General features: G+C 43.3%; 1 protein-coding gene across 4 annotated transcripts in view; it reads right to left on the bottom strand.

Moving 5' to 3' along the window:
* The window catches only part of Pde4b (phosphodiesterase 4B), a 569,312-nt gene that overhangs the window by 107,285 nt on the left and 440,045 nt on the right, over positions 1-21,982 (bottom strand). For all 4 annotated transcript variants that reach the window (NM_001398935.1, XM_039109275.2, NM_017031.3 and 1 more), the window contains 3 exons: positions 11,520-11,714; positions 1,710-1,746; positions 1,543-1,613 (listed from right to left, as the gene is read on the bottom strand). In NM_001398935.1, the coding sequence (NP_001385864.1) occupies positions 1,543-1,613; positions 1,710-1,746; positions 11,520-11,714 (303 nt within the window). The remainder of the gene's footprint in view (positions 1-1,542; positions 1,614-1,709; positions 1,747-11,519; positions 11,715-21,982) is intronic.

The following is a 21,982-nucleotide window of genomic DNA, read 5'->3' as shown; positions in this document are numbered from 1 at the left end:
GGCCAAATTGAGACCATTCAGGTAGGCTTAGCAGGGTCAGAAAAGCATATTGAGAAAGATGACATTCAACATAAAAGATGTCAGAATATGGCTAATCAGACACTGAGAGGTGTAAGGAGACAGTCCTGGCAGACAGAGTCTGCAATCAGTGTGGAGAGGCATAGTTAGAAAGCTCCTGGGTCTCAGTTGCTCCAGCCCATGTGGCTGGAGACATGATCTGACGGCTCACTGATTAATCACCGGCACTTCCTGTTAGAACATAAGCCACAAAAGGGCAGAAACCTTGTCTGTGTGGACCATTATGAGATCATCAGTGCTTGATATAAACTGAATGGCCAGTAAGCATTTGTGCAATTTCGTACATGCAGGCATGGGTGAATAGTATGTATGAAATAAATATTCGTGGGATGGATTAGTAAGTGAATAAACAGGAAGCAGAGCTCCAAACCCACGTCTCTAGGTTCCACGTATTGGCTGGGTGTCCCTCAGTGTTGAAGGTTTCAGATTTGCTTTTTGTGTATGTTTCAGATTCTGGAATATCTTAATATACATCATCAGAAATCTTAGGGATGGAAATCAAGACTGAATAGAAAATTCATTTGTTTCGCATGCACGTTCCACAAATAACCCAATGGTAATCTTATAATGCAACTATGTGTAAGCTATCACTGAAGGCCAAATGGGATCTCTTCATTTTTGGCATCATTTCAGAGTTCAAAATGTCTGAATTTTGGATTTTTCAATTAGGAATGCTCAACTATTACTTTTTTCTAAATATACTACAGCCAATGTTCACTTAATCTGGGTTGTAAGGCATCTTAGATACAATGCATAAGCATCCACACTTCATCCCAAAGAGTGGTCCATCTGCAATGCCCTAGCCAGAGATGGGCATGGTCATACAAATAGTGTGTAAGATAATGTACTTTGGTGGGAGCCTGCAGGACAGTGGAGACATCAGGATAGGAGAGATGCCACAGGAGTGTGCAACTTCTTGCAAGGAGGCTTACTTAAATATACACAGGAGAGTGAGAGGAGAGTAACTGTTCAAAGTGGGCTCCACTTTTGTTTCACATTGTCTGCTTCATCAGAATCTGGATGAAGCCAAACAAATGATGGATGCATGGATGGATGGATGGATGGCTTCACAAAGACAAAATATAAATAATGCTTCAGTAACTACCAACTGAAAACCAAGAAAATCAAGCCACCTATCCAATGTTCCTCTATTCACAAGCCAGTTACCAGATTCCCGAGCACTCAGGATTCCCTTCTCTAAAACAGAGGTTGAATGCATGGGTTTGCAGCCCTCTCCTAACCCTTGCCAAGATCATGGAGTCTATGACCCTCTGAGGCTATGATAATTTTTGAAACACAAGTGAACTTCACGGCCCTTAGACTGCGTATTTCCAAATGTGTTGTGTGTTGTGACTTAGTTTGCAGTTCTAGGGCTGATTTCTAGGTAGGTTTGTGTCCAGTGTCCTTCAATATTCTGTGTTTTTGTGGGAGGGGACTGAAACTCTGCAAAACAACGGGGCTTACTTGTTCGGTGCTCCGTGAAGGTTTGTCAGCAGGGTGAAATTGTTTCTTACGCTTCGCAAGCTGGCAAGAACCTGCAAGGAGAATGTTTCAAAATTGGTTAGGGTCAAAGGACTGTATTTAAAAATCACACCAGCAGTGAAGTTTAGGTGAGCATGATACCTACATACCTGGGCAAAAGGAGTGACAATCAGGTCATCGCCGTGTCTGGTGAAAAGAGAGAAAGAAACAGAACAGATAGATGAATGTCGACTGCAACACACATGTTACACTAAGTTTATCAGTGTTAGTGACCTACTTGTTCTGGGAGGAAGGCAGGAGCCCATGAACCTGAAGGAATACAGAACGCACCCAACTCATGACTGTCAGCCTTACTGTGTGATTCGGTCTAAAAGCATTGGCAAGTAAGCATGTGTCCTCAGGGCATATGGTTCCACTAAATGGCAAAGCCAGATTCTTATAATTCAAACTGACTTGCGGATTTGACTTGCCTGAGCCAGGAAACTCAAAGGGAGGGCTGCCCATAGGCACACTGCGCATTGGAAAAAATGGTATAACAGTCTGGATAAAGGGCAACATTGGATTTCCTGGCTTTTGTTGATTTGAACCATGGCTTTAATACCATTTAAGCAGATTTCTGTCTGGGAATCCCATTACTTTTTTGTTTGGAATATACTCTTTTTTTTTTAAAGTACCCAAGGAAAAAATTTTAATGGGAATGTGCAGACTGAGAGCCTCCTAAGTAGTAACAGTTGACACTCATCTGGTCCCAAAGACCTAATTATGCTCTGCCTCCTGTCTCATCAGTCTATGCTTGGGACCAGTGAAAACCATGTTTGCGGCAACGGGCTTTCTGTGCGCTGGCATCTGCTCCCTTAATCTGCTAACGACTGCCTTCAGCGAGCTCTAGGACCGCATTGGCCACCATCACCAAATTAGGTTAATTTGCTGGCATCCTGTGAATCAGCAACATGGGAGCTGATGGCGGTGAGCTCCCCTCCTTATCTGGCCCACCTCCTCTGTCCTCTATCATCACACCAAAGGCAGAGCTTCGTTCGTGGGCCTGCGAGGGTATCCTACAATAGTCAAGCACCTGCCCGGTACCAGGCACCATGTGAAGTCGGGTTTCAGAGCTGCAGAGCACAGGCGTCCATGTTTACCCTTGCAAGGTGCTTCGTTCATGTGGCAGTTTCCACCCTCGTCTTTAGTCAGGCATTCTCTGAAATTTTTTGCAGGCCCAGTGTGGACAGTGCTAAGAACAAGGAGAGGAGCTGGCAAGCAGTAAGCATTCTTCATGTGATTGGCCTTTGCGTGCGCTGGCTCATTTGCTATTGGCTATGCGGCTGTGAGGCAAGCACATTGCAGGCGCTATCAAGCCAGTGGCTGCTCTCTAGCATATAGCTGGTGGGGGGGAGACCTTGGCCTCTTTGCTCTCCCAGATCTGTGCTTTTGACACTATACTTTCTGATTTTATGATGGAATATGATGACACAGTTGACAAATCAAACTATGTAGAAGCCACAGTCTTACAAATAAGAAGGTAATAAGGGAGAAAAAAATACACATAAATACAGAAAGAAATACACACAGTGGATATTGAATGGGAGTATGAATGGGACACTGAATACCTAAAGAGAGATTAACTCTAGGTTAGTGAAAGTAAGAAGGGCTTGACTGAGTCGGTAGTGTTTGAGATAGGCTTTTAGGGACAGGGACGCATTCAGAAAAAAGGCAGAGATGATAGATAGTACCAATGAGAGGAATGGTAACAGCCAAGGCTTTTACATGGAAAAACAGTGACTGTGTAGAGAATAGGGTTGGTAGGCCCCCCATACTCGAGATTTGGGGAACAAAGCCTGTGACATTGTGGTTAACTCAACAGGACCAGGTGAGCCAGGGAGGGGTTTCAGTGAAGTGGGGGAATGAGACAGGCAAGCCATTTTTTTTTTTTTTTTACAAAAGCAAATGCTGTGGATGCCGAGGGACAGAGCATCAGGAAGAGCCCTTGGAGGAATGGTGAGAGGGTTACTGGCAATGAGAAAGAGGAGATTCGGCCAAGAAGGGAACAGGAAATGATGCATTGAAGGGACGCCAGGGATCTTGTTAGAATTCAGCATTTGCTTGCATAAGGAAATAGTATTTTCATTTAAAAAAATGAGCATCTGAGAAAATACTCATGACTAGAAACGAGAAAAGTGCAGAGGACTTGGGGATTTTCATGGGACCTATGGACACTTTCAGGTACATGCTGAGCTTAAGGTGCTTAGGGAGAGCTAGGTGGCACTATGGACCAGGAAGGTGGTGTTAACAAGGGATTGATACTACAGCATTAGGCTTCGACAAGGCAGCAGGGAGAGCTATGGTAGTGGTTGGGGATGGTTTCGTTCATGGCAGTATATGTAGTTAAGGAGTCCAAAGGACAGGCTCGGGGGTTTCAGAAAGGAGAGGGGATAAAAATGAAGTCAGAAATGATTGTTAGGAATGACATGTGGCAACTTGCACCCCAACTGCCAGAGCTTTCATATGGCCAACATCCAGATGGGTGAAAGATCTTCCTGTCCAGATTTTTGAGATAAAGCTGACATACTTCGTAACATGCAGGGGTGAGTTGGAGCACAGGAAACTGATTTGGGATCAAGCAGATCTTCAGTGGCTCCTGGGTTTCTGGTGTTTAAATATCGAATGGAAGTCAAGTCATTCAGGGAGACAGAGACCTCACTGCACAGTGAACTGGGTGTCAAATCATCTAGGAAGATCCAGACACATCAACTCACGTAGAGCTGATGTTGGGCAAGTGATCTGGGGAGGGGGGTGAAACTAAATAGACTAACAATTAAAGAGAGGGAGTGCACCCCAGCCCAGTACCAGCATAGCTTTCACAGTGGGCAGGATACCCGGAAACTTTGGGGGAAGATGGATTGGCAGATCGCCTGCACTGTAGGATCGTTTGAGTGACTAACCTAATGCCGTAGGTCAAATAATAACCTCTGGAGGAATGAGCAGATTTAGAACAAGCGTCAAGGAAGAAACTAAATAAAACGAAACAAAAATTTCCTAGATTTCAGAACTATTTTGAAATCGTAATATGCTATTTTACAAGTTAAGAATAGACTGAAATTGCAATAGAAAAATATTTGGCTACAGAAACTGATTTCTTTCTTTCTTTCTTTCTTTCTTTCTTTCTTTCTTTCTCTCTCTCTCATTCATTCATTCATTCATTCATTCATTCATTCATTCATTCATTCATTCATTCATTCATTCATTCATTCATTCATTCATTCATTCATTCATTCATTCATTCATTCATTCATTCATTCATTCATTCATTCCTTTCCCAGATCATTAGAGAAAGAGGTTTACCCTGCTCAGGAACAAAGTGAAATATTCAGAACTGTTACACAAGCACCCTCTAGTGACAGATTCTGAACATTACACTCTTACAAACTAACCTGAGCCCTCCAAGTACGGAACAACTTCTTGCACTGGATCTTGGAATTGAGTGTGTAGGTCATATTGAAACTATGAATCCGTTTTTTAGAACACAAAAAAGCTTATTCACACCACTAGACTCTGGGTTTTATTAACTTGCTCCACATTTCTGTTTCTTTGCTATAGAATTGTCTTGTACTAATAGTTGCGGTCAGCCTGTCTTCTACAGATTAGAACTGTGGGCCATTGGAAGCACACATCCTGCCCCTGGCCAGTGTTGTCTAAGATATTTTTTTTGGTTCTTTTTTTCGGAGCTGGGGACCGAACCCAGGGCCTTGCGCTTCCTAGGTAAGCGCTCTACCACTGAGCTAAATCCCCAGCCCTAAGATATTTTTATCACCTCCACCTTGAGAGTTAGGCAAGCCCGTGTCTCAACTTCTTCATCTGCAAGCGGAGGTTCTGGGTCTTCATCTGCAAATGAGGTAGTGGGTCTTTATTATGGTAATTAGGCAGTTGCCTGTTTGTCTTCTGCGTGGTAACAGCCTCTTTAAGATACTATGACTGGGAGGGGAACACCCATAAGGAAGGGGAGGGGGGAGGGGGATGTTTGCCCGGAAACCGTGAAAGGGAATAACACTCGAAATGTATATAAGAAATACTCAAGTTAATTAAAAAAAAAAAAACAAAAAATGATAAAACAAACAAACAAAAAAAAAGATACTATGACTGGCCCCACTGCAGTTCGCAGGGCTTGGATTTCTATTGTCTAGAACAGTTACAAACCCCTTTCACAGACATTGCTGTGTGTAACAGAAGGAAGAGTCTAATTGTTAAGGAACAATGCAGTCCTCTCGCATGCTGGCCAGGTGCAAAGCTTCCCTCTGCCTCATCCCACAAACACCCACTAAGTCCTGTCAGTCCCAATTTGCAAATATGTATTAATTGCCCCTCAAGCCTTCTCAGTCCCCTTTCTGGAGATTAATCGCATATGAGGCCACATAGGAGGCCACATAGGAGGCCACATAGGAGGCCACATAGGAGGCCACATAGGAGGCCACATAGGAGGCCACATAGGAGGCCACAGCTGCCCCTAACTGCTTATTTAGTGATGTTCACACTTCAGCTCCTGAGCTGGTTTTCAAACGTTTTGATGCTCTCCCTAAAGGACTTTTTGGAGTGCTGCTTTCCTGTATGACCCAAAACACCTCCTGGGCCTTTCAGGACAAGGGGGCTGTTGCCTCGCCAGCCTCAGTCCTTCCCCCTAACTCCCCAAGTCCTTCCTCTAGCTAGAGAAGTGGTCAGCACAGCCTTCGTCCCAGCACTCCCTCCAGCCTTCCTATCCTTTTTACCTGAGCTGGACCTCCTCCAGTAGGGCATTCACCCTGACTAGCCAGGCTTTCCAAAGTGTCATACAAGCCTCCCTAATGCTGCTTTAATTTTTGAAGGGATTAACGCTACTAACTGACTTATATCCTTTAGGTGTTTGAAGGCACCGAGAGTGCCTTATTTATTCACAAAATGCGAATAAATTTAAGCAAATATTCACTAAGAGAAAGGTTGAACATGATTCATGTTAATAGTTGGAAAGGTAGATAAATCATTGATTAATATACTTATCTAGGGCCTTGTTTAGTTTAAATCTTGGGTCTTTGGATTGTATTGCTATTTGAACTTCTACAGTTGGAGACTGGCTTCTTATCCCACACCCCGTGCTTTCAACTTTAACTGCGAAACCAAACCAAACCAAACCAAACCAAACCAAACCAAACCAAACCTATTCCTACCACAATGAGGCAAGCCATGGAGACTAAATGAATGGACATACATAAAGTATTTTTTTTATAGTCTCTTCAATTTTGGATTCATTTACATATTTTTTAGTATTTGTGTACCATACCATGTGTGTTTGTTTTTGGTTCTTTTTTTTTTTTTTTTCGGAGCTGGGGACCGAACCCAGGGCCTTGCGCTTCCTAGGTAAGCGCTCTACCACTGAGCTAAATCCCCAGCCCATACATAAAGTATTTTAGAACATGGCATGTGGGCAATGCTTTATCAACATATGGTTTTACTTACAGATAATTTAGACCATAAGGGAGAGGCTATGTCTTAACAGTCATGGCAAGCAACTGAAACAGCTGTGGCTCTAACTTGAGTCTTTGATACCACATTGTACTTTTTGGTCATCCATCAATAAACAGGTCTTAAATTTAACTGGCCTACTACTTTTGCTTTTTATCCTGGAGTTTAGATCTTATTTCCCTCTAGAACACACATAGGCATGTATACGTGGTGGCTTTTGAAAGGTCCCTGTCGGCCCCTTTGCACATGGGATGATCAGATGAGAAAAATATGGTGCCTCCTCCTCCCCCCTATAGCTTTGCAGGTGGACTGTCGAAAGTTATTGTGGAGAGCAAATTTCTGTCATAGTTTTCTGGAAGAAAAACCACCCCTGCTAATTTCCAGTAATTTGTGTTTCCACTGAGAAACCTGTACCAAAATATGTGAAGGCATTTGTTCAGAAACGATTCCAGCCCAGGAACGGAGGCGAGCCCAACAGATCGCCATGTTCAGGAACACAGCTGCACTGGCTTGGGGACCAGAGAAGGCTTACCCTTTTACTAGAAAGCCTCATACCAATCTAGTCCTTGTGGTTAAACATTGAAGCCGTGTTACGTTTTCATTCACATATTCATCTTTACTCATTCACCTACTCTCACCTAACCTGCAAGTAATTTCCATGTATTCTACTGAGACAATCTGTGTAAGAAACATTTCAAAGCCAACATTTTCCTAGTGCTGAGATTTAATGTGGCAGAACTATGCAAAGCTTTCCACTTTTCTACGAGTTTGTATTCATAACTCCTCTGTGCTGGATTGGAAGGGCTCCTGAGGAAAGGCCCTTCTGTAGCCATCCCAGCTGCCTTTGCCTCAGGGTGCCTGAGTTACCATGACCCCTCTTCTTGGATCTATTGGCAGAGGCAGGAACGTTGGGAAAAGGAGGGGTTACTGTTCCAGTATTGATTTAAATTCTTCCCATACAGCGATAACCAGGAGAAAGGAAGTTAAAGAGCCTCACTTCACAGGGCAGGAGAAATGGCTTAGTGGGTAAGAGTACTGGCTGCTTTTCCAGAGAGAGGACCTTGGTCAGAGTCCCAGTACCCACAAGATGTCTTGTTCCAGGGATCCTACACCCTCTTCTGGCCTCTGCAGATACTGAACATATGTGGCACATAGCCATAAATCTGGGCAAATAACCGTACATATAAAATATAAATAAAAATGGTTGAAATACTTTTAAAAATAAAATAATTTTAAAAATAAAGGATATAATGGAATTAGATAAAGGAACATGTATATTCCTAAAATGGGATTTTTGTTTTAAAAAAAATATCGCCTTAGTTTAGATGCAGACACCAATAGGAAACTAAATTTTCTACTGTGGCTCTGACAAAATAAACCACCTGAAGAAACAGAATATTATTTAAACTCGCATATGGAGAAGTATAAATTCCTTAACTGGAAAACATAAAAGTTTTTACAGTTATGTTGAAATACTTTCAAAACATAGTTTTTGGTCCGCATCCTCAGGAAGATTTTAATGTTTCTTGATATCAGTATTCTGAATAAGAACAGGGTTTTGGGGCTATGTTATCACTGTACTTTCCTGCGACGGGTCTATCTTTATCATGGAGACATGCTCTTCCTACTTTTAATAATCCTACCTTTAAAGGGAGAATTTGCTCAAGGGAAAGAGTGCTTTTTCTTGCAAATGAGGATGTAGGTTTTAATTCCCAGCATCAACATAAAAAATTAGGCATGACTGAACCTGACTATAACCCAAGCTTTGATGGGTAGACACTGGCAGATCCCCAAAGCTTACTGGCCAAGAAGGCTAGCTCAAACTGTAACTGTCTCAAAGCAAAATGGCAGGAAACAGTAAAGAAAGAGTCCTGATATCCTGCTTTGGCCTCCATATTGTCATCTGCCTACTCATGTGCATGACAAACACATAGTCTCCCACACACCCCTGTGCATCACACACACACACACACACACACACACACACACAGTCCCCCATACACCCCTGTGCATCATACACACACACACACACACACACACAGTCACTCACATACCTGTGTCCATCATATACACACAACACAGAGTCACCCACATGCCCATGTACATATCACACACACACACACACACACACAGTCCCGCATACACCCCTGTGCATCACACACACACACACACAGTCCCCCATACACCCCTGTGCATCATACACACACACACACACACACACACACACAGAGTCACTCACATACCTGTGTCCATCATATACACACAACACAGAGTCACCCACATGCCCATGTACATATCACACACACACACACACACACACACAGAGAGAGAGAGAGAGAGAGAGAGAATCACCCATATATCCATGTGCATCATGCACACACACAGAGTCAGGCACATACCCATGTACATCACATACACACATAGTCACCCACATACTTGCATTCATGCAACATACATACACACACATACACACACGCACACACACACACACACACACACACACACACTAGGGGGACTAGTAGAAATAAAAAAGTTAAAAAGAATGATGCTAGATAATTTTCACACACAGTTCTTTCTTGTTCAGAACTGAAGTTGGCAATATCGTATAGGTGCTAAATGACAGGGAATGTTTAAGTGGTCTATGAAATTATAAAGAGACAAAGCAAGTGACAGGGATGCTGGATACAGATATTCACAACTACAGTTTCATAAGCCAGAGACAGAGCTGGCTTGTAAGTTTTAAATTATCTTCAAGTTTAAACTCTCCACATTATTTTTATTCCACATAAGAAACAGAAGAATTTAACCTAGGGTTTAATTAACCTCTTCTATAAAGGCTGAGTGAGCTGAGGACTCCTCGTGGTGTTTTGAATGAGCTTGTGTACTAGTAGAGTAGGAATTAACCCAGGAGAAACACACATTCCAAAGCTAGCCTTTTGTTTGCAAAATGCCCTGGGAATGAACCTGGGCTTACTTTGAGTTCACTGCATGTCTCTTGCTCTCCCATGATAAAATCCAGACTATGTAGGCTTGGCAGTGTCTATGGTTTGGAGGTTAGGCTAACAGATAGCACATGTAAAGAAACCTGGCCTTCAGCACATGCTCATTCAATGTGAGAGGCCTTCTGTGCTTCGGAGTTTAGTGTGCAGGTGTGTGTCTCTCTTATTACCAATTAGTATAGTCTCCTTCAGAGCACACAGACTTTTGAGGAATGAGATCTGATTTTAACTCTTCTATGATGTTTCATATTGTTTTGCTCATTTTAAAAAGACCCCTACAGCCTAGCATACTGCAAAGTATATAGAAGAGTCAATATATATTTTATGAATAAGTAGAAAATGTGGATTTTGGCCCACTCATGATTGGAATGTTTTATAACTATATACTACTTTAAAAACCAGATTTGTTTGGTTTTTGTTTTTTTAACATGCATTTAAGTGTTTGCCTGCATGTATATATGCAAACCATACATGTGTATGGTGCCCACAGAGGCCAGAAGAGGGTGTTAGATCCCCTAGAACCAGAGCTTCAGATAATTGTGAACAACCATATGGGTACTGGCAACTTAGCCTAGGACCTCTGCGAGAACGGCAAGTGCTGTTAATGGCTGAGCCAGTTCTCCGACTCCTAGACTAGAGTACTTCCAATAAAAGTTGTTGGCAGAGGGACTCTGCAAAATATTTTCCTACTGCCAACTTTAAAACATTCCTTACCTTTTTACAAGAAGGTGAATCTTTTGGGGTTTCTTTTTAACAGAGGACAAGAACCTAGTGGACTTTTCCAGACTGGAGATTCTAGGGAGTTACTGATACTTTCATAACATACAGCATCAAAAAATGATTGAGTGTGTGCCCAGAAACCTTTTAAGGCATGGCTTCCAGCAACCAATTTTATTTGGGTTCAGAAACTTAAGCGAACAGGCAATACAAAACCTTTGTCATTCTTTAAATTAAAAAGCAGTTATCTGCAAGTAGTATCAGCCAATCAAAACTATTGTCTGTCCAAGGAGCCAGTCGGTGGGTAAGTATGATGATGAAGTTTCACAGAAGGGACACAGGTATGTGGCTGGATGACCCCTTAGCTAAATGTCACTGAGCAAAGGCCAATGAATGAGGCTGGTAAGCAACCACCATTTGTGTTCCAGCCCAAGACCTCCTACATCCCTAAATTCAAGTATGATTTGCAAAAGGTGGTAAGGTTTCCATTCCATAAACGATTTAACAGTTCAGGAAATAAACCCAGTGGAACTTTTCAGATAACAGACATGAGCACTGTGCTTGAGATTTTTGGTTTGTTTTCTTTTTGCACCATGGGAACCCTAGGCAATATTCCTCAAGTTCTTAAGATGGATGTCTTTGTCACTTGTCCAGTTTCTCCCCTTCCTCCCTTGGGATGGCCACAGTTGCTGCTGCTGCTTCAGTAGGGTCAAGGGTGAGGTGAACCCAGAGGGGAACCGGAAGAGGTTTACTTACTGTTCGCTGGGAAGTGAGGAGTTCCTTGACATCGCTTTTGGTGACAAGTCATAGTCGCTGTCGGATCTGTAGAGAAAAGACTCTCTGCGTTGGCTGTGCCCAGGGAAGGCGGCATGAAGTACCAGTCCTGAAGAAGAGCTGGCTTGAGGGTCCAGTGGGCTCCGACCTGGAGAAGGGCCATTTTCCACATCAAAGCTTCAAAGGAAAGCGGGAAAGTCTGGTCAGTTAAGAACTGCAGAGGACAGTTCACAGATACGGAGAACTTACAGGTGGCAGGCACTGCGTGCCAGGCTCACCCCGCAAAGCTTTGCGGAGAGTTTTAGTCTGTAGCACAGGTCTTGGTTGCAAGGCTTCCTGTTTTGTCCATAGAAAGGCAAGTTCCACAAACTCCACTCATTACCCAGGTTTACTAACCTGGTCGTAAAATAGTAACCCAGAATTTGGACCCAAGGGCAAAGCTTATGACTTCTCCAGAGCCTGACCAAATGTCACAGAAGCAGAAGATAAATAAATAAAGTTGTTGATAACGAGCAACTCCAGAGGGCGGAATCCAGCACAGCTCTAGGTGTCAGACAAAAATATCATGGGAAGGCGTCTTCCTAGCTGGGAGACTTCTTCCTTACATAAATAACAGCCTCATTAAAGAATCCAATTTGCATATTTCTGAATGTTTTGGGAACAAAGTGTTACCCTGAAAACACTGGCTGTCTGATTAGAGAGGCCCAGCCTGATATTTAATATTCATATGTAAATTTAGCCACATAAATGACTTAATTAATCTGATAACACCAAATTACTGTCCCAGGCTGCTGAGCTGGGGCTCTGGAGAAGAATACCATCATAGGCTGTCACAGCACAGGGCCAGGGAGAGTCTGATCACTGTCCCTTCCCTGGGGAAGGTACCTTCAGGCCCTGTGCTATTTTAGAAGCTTGGCATCTTGAACATCAGCAGGAGCCATTTGGGTTTTGCCCCTTGTTTCTGCCCCAGCCTGTTATCACCTTAGAGCGGCATGTCCTTCCCAAGTTTGCTTTAACCATAAGCATTTGTTTCTTTCTGCATGCACAGCTCCACGTAGCTTTGAATGGACAGAGACCACCTTCCCCAGTTTCTCTCACTCACTGCTCCGCTGTTGACCTTTTGCTGAGAGACTGTGGAAGAGGTGGGGAATGTGGGTGGTCTTTTATCCAGTTCAGCTTCCTTTATGCTTACCTAGCTGCCACAGTCCTCTCAGAAATCCTAATCTGGTGTGTGTGTGTGTGTGTGTGTGTGTGTGTGTGTGTGTGTGTGTGTGTTTTACTTTTGCTTAAATTTCTTAAATTTACAAGGTGCTTTCTGGTATATTATTTCATTAAGCCCCACACACTCTGCAAGCTATATAATCTGATTCCATTATATCGAAGGTAAATAAGACAAAGAAAAACAAACATCAGTATCGTGTTTAAGGAAACATGCTAGATCACTGGTTTCCCTGTACTCACTGAGATGGAGGTGATACATCCTAAGACCCTCAGCAGATGTCTGAGGAAACATAGCAGCCGTTCCATGCATACTGTGTTTTTCTGTATAGACACACTGGGGATACAATTTGTAAATCAGCCACAGCAAGAGATTCACTTCAACTATGACCAAGACAATTCTAAACTATACTGTAGAAATGGAGACATAGCCCTGTGGATATAAATAGTGCGAAAACACAGAGATCAGACTCTGCAGCCGAAGCGCCTCTGTGAAGAAGTAGGTGCAGGGTCACAGCTGTAATTCCAGCACTGGCAGTACGGGAGTGAGTCCTGAAAGCTCACTGGCCAGCTAGTCTACGCACGTCAGTGAAGCCCAGGTTTGCTGACAGACCCTGTGCCAAGACCTCCGTCCTACACAAGCATGTGTACACATGTGTTTACAGGAATACACACAAACACAAACACACACACACACACACACACACACACACGAATTTGTGGTAAATGCTATTTAAAACTCATGAACTATTTATTTCTAGACTTTTCCATTTCATAGTCTTGAGCCATCTTTGATGATGGGCAACTGAAAACATACAACGACCACTGATGAGGGAGAGCTAATCCGGTTGCAAGCTGGAACACCGGAAGGCCTGTTTTCCCACTCCATGTCTTTACAGCTATTCTCAACCTCAGTTCAAAACGGCGTGCTGGATAACGGAAGGCCACTTCTTTTCTAACAACACTTGTAATTGGTATGTGAGAGTCAGTCTATGAGCACCCTTGAATGATTCTCCAGGGACCCAACGTGCCATCTTGAGTAAGCCAGAAGGAGGCAGCAGACTGCCTTAACTCTAGCTTCCCGTGGAACCAGAAGGAGGAGAATTTTGATCAAAGCTGCTTTCAGACTCCATACGAAGTCTGACAGGAAGCAGTACACGGGGATTCCTGGGCGAAGGGCCAAGCAGGTGCTGCAGCCACCTACTACGTACCAGGGCTTCCGAGACTCCACAGATGAACCTTCTCAGAAGTGGTCTGGGATGGGCTCCTTCCCAAAGCTGCAGGCAAGTATGAAATCCTTTGAACTCACTTTCTTGCCAGCCTGCCTGGCTTGTACTGCACAACAAGTGGAAAGACAGTGAAGCACATTCAAACTTGCCTTGGGTGAGATCTCTACTAGCTGTTGAGACACCGAACGGTTACTTAGTAAAGAGGATTCTTTGTGACCCTCAAATCCTGTAGAACCTGTAAGTCCTGATTTTGTCTGTGAACTTTTCATCATATATATATATATATGATATATAGATATGGATATATAGGATATATAGATGTAGATATATGATATATAGATATAGATATACATATATGATATATATATATATAGATATGGACATATAATATTTATCTGTATATGTATGGGTATTTGCCTGTTCATATGTCTTGCATTACATATGTGTCCCTTTCCCTGAAGGCCAGAAGAAAGCGGAGTTACAGAGGGTTGAAAGCTACCATGTGGGTGCTGGGAATCAAACCTGGGACCTCTGAAAGGGTAGCTGGCACTCTTAACCACTGTCTCATCTCTCCAGCCTTCAGAACTCTTCTTAATGGCAAAGAAGGCAGGTTCTTAAAAGGTGAAACCAGGATCAGCCAAAGTCTATGAGTGGAGTGAACTTCTAAATTCCACGTGTAACTGTATTATTATTTTTCATCTAGGGGTACATCTTCATAGCCTTTTGATACTAAACCAGCAGAATACTTTTAAGAGTGGCTATTCAGAAGCTCTAGTATAGGCAAGACCAAAGGGTTAGTGTTTGGGATGCCAAGCAGTCTCTAGCTTGAGCATTTTGGTCAGTGCTCGCGTGATACCACTATTACGACTATCAATGCTCTCCGTACCTATACCAGTATCTGGCCAAGTACACGGACTCTTAGAACTTTTTCCATGAGGTTTCTAGTAGGGCTCGTCGTCTTCATGCTGTCAGCATTCCTGCTGTGCAGCAGCTAAGCCATGAAACAGTAGCAGGAGAAAGTGAGGCTGGGGGAGGGGTGCCCTGTCACACTTACTAAGCACATGTGCTAGACGAGCTGACACTAGATTCCTCCCCCCACATACTCTTTCCTCTTTCGTTTTCTTTTCTTCTTTTTCTTTACCCTGTAACCCTGTAGCCTAAACTCAAAAGAGAGCTTGCTGGAGTTCAGAAGAAGCCGGGAAGAGGTCTCAGTTGCTGAGAAGCAGTCTCAGTGAGACAAACGGCCTTTCACATGCCCCAGGGCACTGTCTCAAAGCAACCAGCGCAGATGTACAGCTTCGCAACAAAAGTGAATCACCAACCAGACACCAGCCCCAGTCACAGAAAAATTAGTGCGCAGACGTCACAATACATCCCACAGATCAAAGGAGTAAGGGGAGCAGTGTTGGTCCAGAGAAAGACTAAAGGAGGCCTTAACAAGTGAAATGAATATATCATACAAACCGGAAGACAATCAGGAAGCCCACAATGGGAGAAAAAAAACACATAAATAGGGTTATCATTTATTTAGGGCATTTTCTGTCTCTGCCTTAATGAGGGCACACATTTCATCTTTAGGTTTCCTTACACCCAAACATTACATAAGCAGTACAAGAAAGCTCTGTGAAACATAGGGGAGGAAGAAAATGGCCATTGCTGGCCGTTTAGTATTTTGTATGTGTGTACTACCTGTATGTGGGTGAGTGGGTGGGTGAGTAGTGCGCGTGTGCGTGCATGTGTGTGTGTGTGTGTGTGTGTGTGTGTGTGTGTGTGTTAGGGGAAGATGTAACCACCTATCCATGCAGCAGTACAGAAGCCAGAGGTCAATGGTAGATGTCTTTCTCAGCTGTTCTCTACCTACCAGGGAATCTGTTGGCGTGGCTAGACTTCCGGATGGTGACTGTCAGGGCTCTGCCTGTCTCTGTTGCTCCTCTATTCCAACAATGCAGTTACAGACACATACTGCTCCTTCGCCTAGGTTTTACATTGGTTCTGAGGCTCCAAACTCAGGTTCGTATCCCACCATGGCGAGCATTCTACTAGCTGAGCCCAGCCCCCATCTAAACATTTTTCATATTGATCTGACTATTGATTTCTTTTTAAGGTTCTGTGGCTTCTAGAACTACAACTTTCCGTGTACCCCTTAATTGTTCATTCAGCAGCTATTTTGTGGTTTTCAGAACCATTCTCTTACATTTGGTGACTGTAGTACTGTTGCTGGTGTAATTAAGGTTGCAGAGACTGACCGTTCATGAAGCTACGTTGGCATTTCAGGTGAGTTTGGAGGAGGCAGCTCATACTTTTATGGTTTTGTGAGTAGCCATATGCTTGTATGGGAGAGGTTGTCCCTGTCCAACACATGGACGGGTTAAAGACACCTTTCTTCTAGGACAAGAGACCCATCCTGGAAGTCTTGCTCAGCCATCTCCAGTGCTTTGTATACCCTCTATTCGGTTGGGTCTGCTTCTCCTGGCCCTGTTGTCATCCCTCTACACAACCAAGGGATATTTGTCTAATATCTACTGCTTTGACAGCTTTTTCCCCCTGCTTTGTCGTGGGAGATCTCATCTCCTCGGGCAGTGGTGGCAAATGAGGCTATGCATGAGAAGTGACATTCCTGGAACTGGCAGCCTTTCCCACTGCTGCCTCCAGTACAAGGCTCCCTGCTAATATCATCTTGGATCACCCTTTCCAGTGATCCTCTCTGACCCTACAGTGTCAAACTGATGCCCACCCCTCCTCTGTGCTCCCTCACAATTCTTTATATAGAACACTTGCTTTTGATATTGCCAGAAGATCAATTCCAGACACCTCCATCCCATTCCAAACTCTACAGATGTGGGTGCTTAGGTCTCTTTTATGAAATGACTTAGTATTGGCATACAATTTCTACACCTCGTCCCGTGTAACCCCACTCATTGTGGGGCTTAATATAGAATGCAATGCAAATTTTAGATACACAGCTAATACACTCTATTCTTTAAGGCATGGTAAGAAAATAAAATCTATACATGTGTGTTCCAGATACATATTTCCCCAACTATTTTCTAGTCACGATTGACTGCATCCTCAAATGCATGGATATGTTGGACTAACTATATCATGAGAGTACTTGCAGGTCTCTGTTTAACTCTCCATTTATTTAAGTGCTTCCCAATGCATTGCCATAGTCAAGAGAGGAAACGTTACCTGGTTTTGTGTCCCAGATATTTGGGTCAGAATCTTGCAAACAACAGATCCTTTAGAAAAGGTTGCCTGAGGCAATTAAAGGATACTGCAATGTGCTGAAGAATGTTTCTCCTGGCCTCTTTCTCCTTCTCACTCCCTACCCTTACCTCTATCATCTTCCGCATCTACAACTGTTGTTTCCTTTAAATGGATCTTTGAAGAATGTGACTTTACTTGATCAGTCTTACCCGGTAATGAGGTAATGATGTAAGAATAAAATCTGAAAGGAATACAATTGTGTTTTCCCTGAACCAAGCCTGCGTCATGCCAGCAGCTTCAAGGGCCCCTTCTCATCTCTCCGCTTTGTGATAAAAGCGGGGTCATCAGCTGCCTCACACCTCTGAAGGTGGCTCCTCTCAGCCCTCGGAATCTTTGCTAAACCAGCTCCAGGCTGGTGACAGGAAGGAGCCAGCAGGTGGCAGAAGGCACCACTGTTTCTCAGGGTTTTCTGGCCTCCAATTTAAGCAAGGTTTGAAGGGAGATGAGAAGTCCACTTCCTGAGCCCGGAAGGAAAAATGAGAGATAAAGAACAGAAGCGCAAGGTGTGCATGAAGCCTTTGATTAAACCAAGAGCAGCTCTGCCTTCAGGAATTCAAGCTGAACCGGGAGGTCACAGAATGGCCTTGCCATTGTCCCTAGGGTGGTGCTTTCCTGACTCCCAATTACCTGCACAAGCCCGATGTCTGTAATGAAGAGTCATAAAGCAGAGTCCTAAGGGATAGGCCATTTCTGAATCGGAAACGTCTTTTCAGCCCAGACATTCTCTAGCTGAGTTCCTTTGACTGACTCTAACAAATCTTCCCAGTGGAAAGACAAACTCTATGAAAAAAAGATTTAAACTCCTGGGTCAGCAGAGCGGCTACTACCCTGGGGACTGAGCTCCGCTTTTCCTTTTGCTGTCTTTTTTTAAACGACTCACCGTGCATCATCTGCATCATTTAATCCTCACAGTTTGCTAGGCTTATTCTTTGTGACCTATTTGAAGGAGGGAAAGAATGAAGGCTCTAAAGTGTAAAACTTCATTTGAAGTGACCTCTTTTTTATTATACGGTTATATAACCTGTGCCCAAGGTCCTTCCCTCCACGAAGCTTTCTTGATTCAGATTGTCATGTTGGACTGTCTTCCTTAGCTTAGTGATCTCTCTTCCTCTAGACCACAGCCTCCTAGAAGCAAGACTTATGTCTTAATTCATTTCTGTATTTCTAGATCCTGGATCTGACTCTCATATCAGAACACACACATACATGGTTGTTGAATGAATGCAAGAATCCCACAGTTGACATCTCTTATCTGACAGGCCGATCCATTTGGGTTAAAATGTTTGTCAGTCAAAGACCACAGTGGAGTATTTGAGCGGAGCTGCTCTAATCCTCTGATATTAACCTTCTTTCTCCATCCTCCCTTCAACACCCTGAGAATGCCATCCTAGGACCATCAGTTTCTATAGTTCGTATACAGGTTATGTACATGTGGGAATGCTGTTCACAAAAAAATACTGTCGCATTAGTTTTCTATTAGAAAAGATTTTTCTCAGATTAACATCTTCAAATACTTGTCTAACATTTGAAAAGAAAGATAACCATTTACCCATTTCCTTAGGTATTTACACTGACCAGTATTTCACTGGGCTATCTGGTCCTGTAGAAGGGAAGATAGACAGGAATCCATCCCTCCACTCACAGTAACAGAGACCCACATTTATAGAACCAACCAGTGGCTTTCCTAATGAAAGGCTTAACTGTATGAAAGCACAGACAGAATGATATTGAGTCCATGCCCTGGCCAGAGCATAACTTCTTTGGGCACAGTGACAATAGATTCATGCGATTCCGTCTTGAGAAGTCACTTCTAAACTCTATGACTCCTTCCGGGCACCACAAGAAGTCTAGTGATCGCTCATCTGCATTCTAGGAGCACTTTCTTATTGATTTGTTTTTCTTCCCCAGGAGTTTTGAAAATCACATTAATTGGCATTAATTCCACATAGCCTTTACCAGGGGTAGTGCTGGAATACTGAAGAGCTCTGACTCTGGGGATCTGGCTTCTAGTGTCCATTGTGTAGGGAATAGACCGAAACAGGAACTCTCTGTACCCCACACTTCAATACAAAATGGATCTGTGAGGAAAAGATCTCTGGGGTGCCTCTAAGATGAGACATCTCACAGACATTTTCCTAACAGAAAAAGATCGGTTTTCAAGTGTGGAGTAGTAGTAATGGCGATATGGACATTCAGCAAACACTCATTAGTACCCTCTCCAAGACAAGGCATGATTCTTACCCTTGGATTAGAGCAATATAGAAAAGGGTCCCTGAGAGAAGAATTAGCAATTAATAATTATAATAAAAATGATATTTGTAGATAGTAATAAATGCCATGAAAATAATAAGAAAAAGCTCAATAGTGTGGTGAGGAGGTCCACCCTATGGTTAAGAGCCCTCTACTGTCTACCCATACAGGAACCATCTGCTTTCTTTGGATGATGCTGTCTGAGCTAAGATAGGGCAGGGGTAGTGACAGGGTATCACTGGATCCTGACATCTCTCCATGTGCACCCTCACTTTTAACTGAAGAACTGGGTTGGACAATAGTTAGGTTGACATTTTGCAATGATTGCTAAATTGCTGAGTTAGCTTTTCTCATGCTTTTCCTCTTCTTGGAGCTTTACCACCCTTCATAGCTGCACTTCTATTGATATCCAGGTGTTTATTTGTGTCTGTCAGAGCATTTGTCCTGTGTGACTGTTCTCTACTCATCTGTCTCCAGAGGACCGTGCTCCTCAAGAACATAGAACACCTTTTACACACACACACACACACACACACACACACACACACACACACACACACACACACACAGTGCCATTTTTATTTATTTTATTTTTCAAAACTAACTACCTTCCATTCTTATCAACTCTAAACCTCAGTAAGGCAATCTGTTGCACTTGCCAATGGCTTAACTGGCAGTGCCTGGTGCTTGTCTGGGATGCAACACTAATTCTGAACTGCTGCCTGTTCTGTGGATTAATGAATGGTTAACTGAACACCCATGGTGTTCTGGGTGATTCCCACACACCAAGCTTACTAGCTTCTTGGACTTTCTGCTCATTTGGGGAGGAGCTGTCTTACTATTTCCTAAGAGATCTTCTGCACATATTCTAAAGCAATTCAAATTTAAAACAAAAGTTGACCTTTCCTTTAGTCTCTGCTCCATTTTTGTCCCTGTGTTTCCTTTAGACAGGAACAATTCTGGGTTAAAGATTTTGAGAAGGGCGAATGGCCCCATCCCTAAACTGGGGGGCCATGTCTATCTACTGGAGGTGGTCTCTTCAGAGACCGCTTCACCTTGGCATCCATCCTACTCACAGATACCAAACCCCAACACTATTACTGATGCTAAGAAGTGCTTGCAGACGGGAGCCTGGCATAGCTGTCCTCTTAGAGACTCTGCCAGCACCTAAGACAGATGCAGATAGTCGCTGCCAACCACTGGACTGAGCCTGGGGACCCCAATGAAAGAGTTAGGGGAAGGACTGAAAGAGCTGAAGGGGATTTGCAACCCCATAGGGGATTTGCAACAATAATATCAACTAACAAGACCTCTCAGAGCTCCCAGGGACTAAACCACCAACTGAAGAATATACATGAGTCAGTTCATGGATCCTGCTACATATGTAGTAGAGAACTACCTCATGTGGGAGGGGTGGCCCTTGGTCCTATGGAGGCTTGTTGCCCCAGCAAAGAGAGATGCTAGAGGGTGGGTAACATCCTCTTAGAGGCAAAGGGAGAAGGGATGGGGTGATGGGAGTTGTGGAGGGGAGGCCAGGAAGGGGGACAACATTTGAAATGCAAATAAATAAAATAATTAATAAAGAAATAAAAAAGTTGATATAAAGCTTGTCACAGATTTGAAACACTCTTTTGTGGTTATTACTATGGGTTGATTTGAAAATGAGATTATTTTCTCACTAGGCATCAGAAGCCATTGTCCTTTCAGAGGCACTGGAAAAATGAGGGGTTGGCCTAGAAGCTGTGTTCCCAATCCTGCTTGAAAATGCCATTGCTTAACATTTAAGGGATTTTATATATTAAATTATTTAATATATTCTCTCTGGGATAAACTGGACACATATCTCCTTTTTAGTTGAGGTAGAAGGGTTGGAAGGTGTGGCAGTAACTCAAATAATAATCACGAAATTGGAAATCAATGCCTCAGCCGCCAGTCTGCAGGGCCGTTAATAGTGTTTACGTCAGTTAACATCTGGCCCCCAAATGTTATCAGTCTTGAGCTCTGCACCTGCAGACAGCCTGACATTTGGATTTGAAATATGTGCTTTGGGAGGAAGAAACAGCAGAGAAAAGCAGGAGAAAAGACATGAGAACAAATGGAAAAATGAGATTCCAAAGTCTTCTTTCTTAGGCGGCCTGGACGGAAAAGCTGGACTTCTTTCTCTCCAAGACGCTGAGCACACTGAATAGACACTGAGTGTCTCCACCAGTTGCTGAGGACTCAATATGTCACCACCATTTGACTACTCTGATCTCTTTGTGAGGAAGGAGGGAACCTTTAAAAAATGTATTTATTTAACAATGTTAGAATGTTTTTTCTGCATACCTCATATACACCACTTGCATACCTGGTGCCTGCAGTGGCCAGAAGAGAGCATTTTATCCCCTGGAACTAGAGTTACAGGCAGTTGTGAGCTGTCTGACGTGAGTGCTAGGAACAGAACTCAGATCCCCAGCAAGAGCAGCAAATGCTTTAACTACT

Source organism: Rattus norvegicus, chromosome 5 (genome assembly GCF_036323735.1).
Source record: "Rattus norvegicus strain BN/NHsdMcwi chromosome 5, GRCr8, whole genome shotgun sequence".
In the NCBI taxonomy this organism is placed as follows: domain Eukaryota; kingdom Metazoa; phylum Chordata; class Mammalia; order Rodentia; family Muridae; genus Rattus; species Rattus norvegicus.
This window is presented reverse-complemented; position numbering and strand designations above follow the sequence as displayed.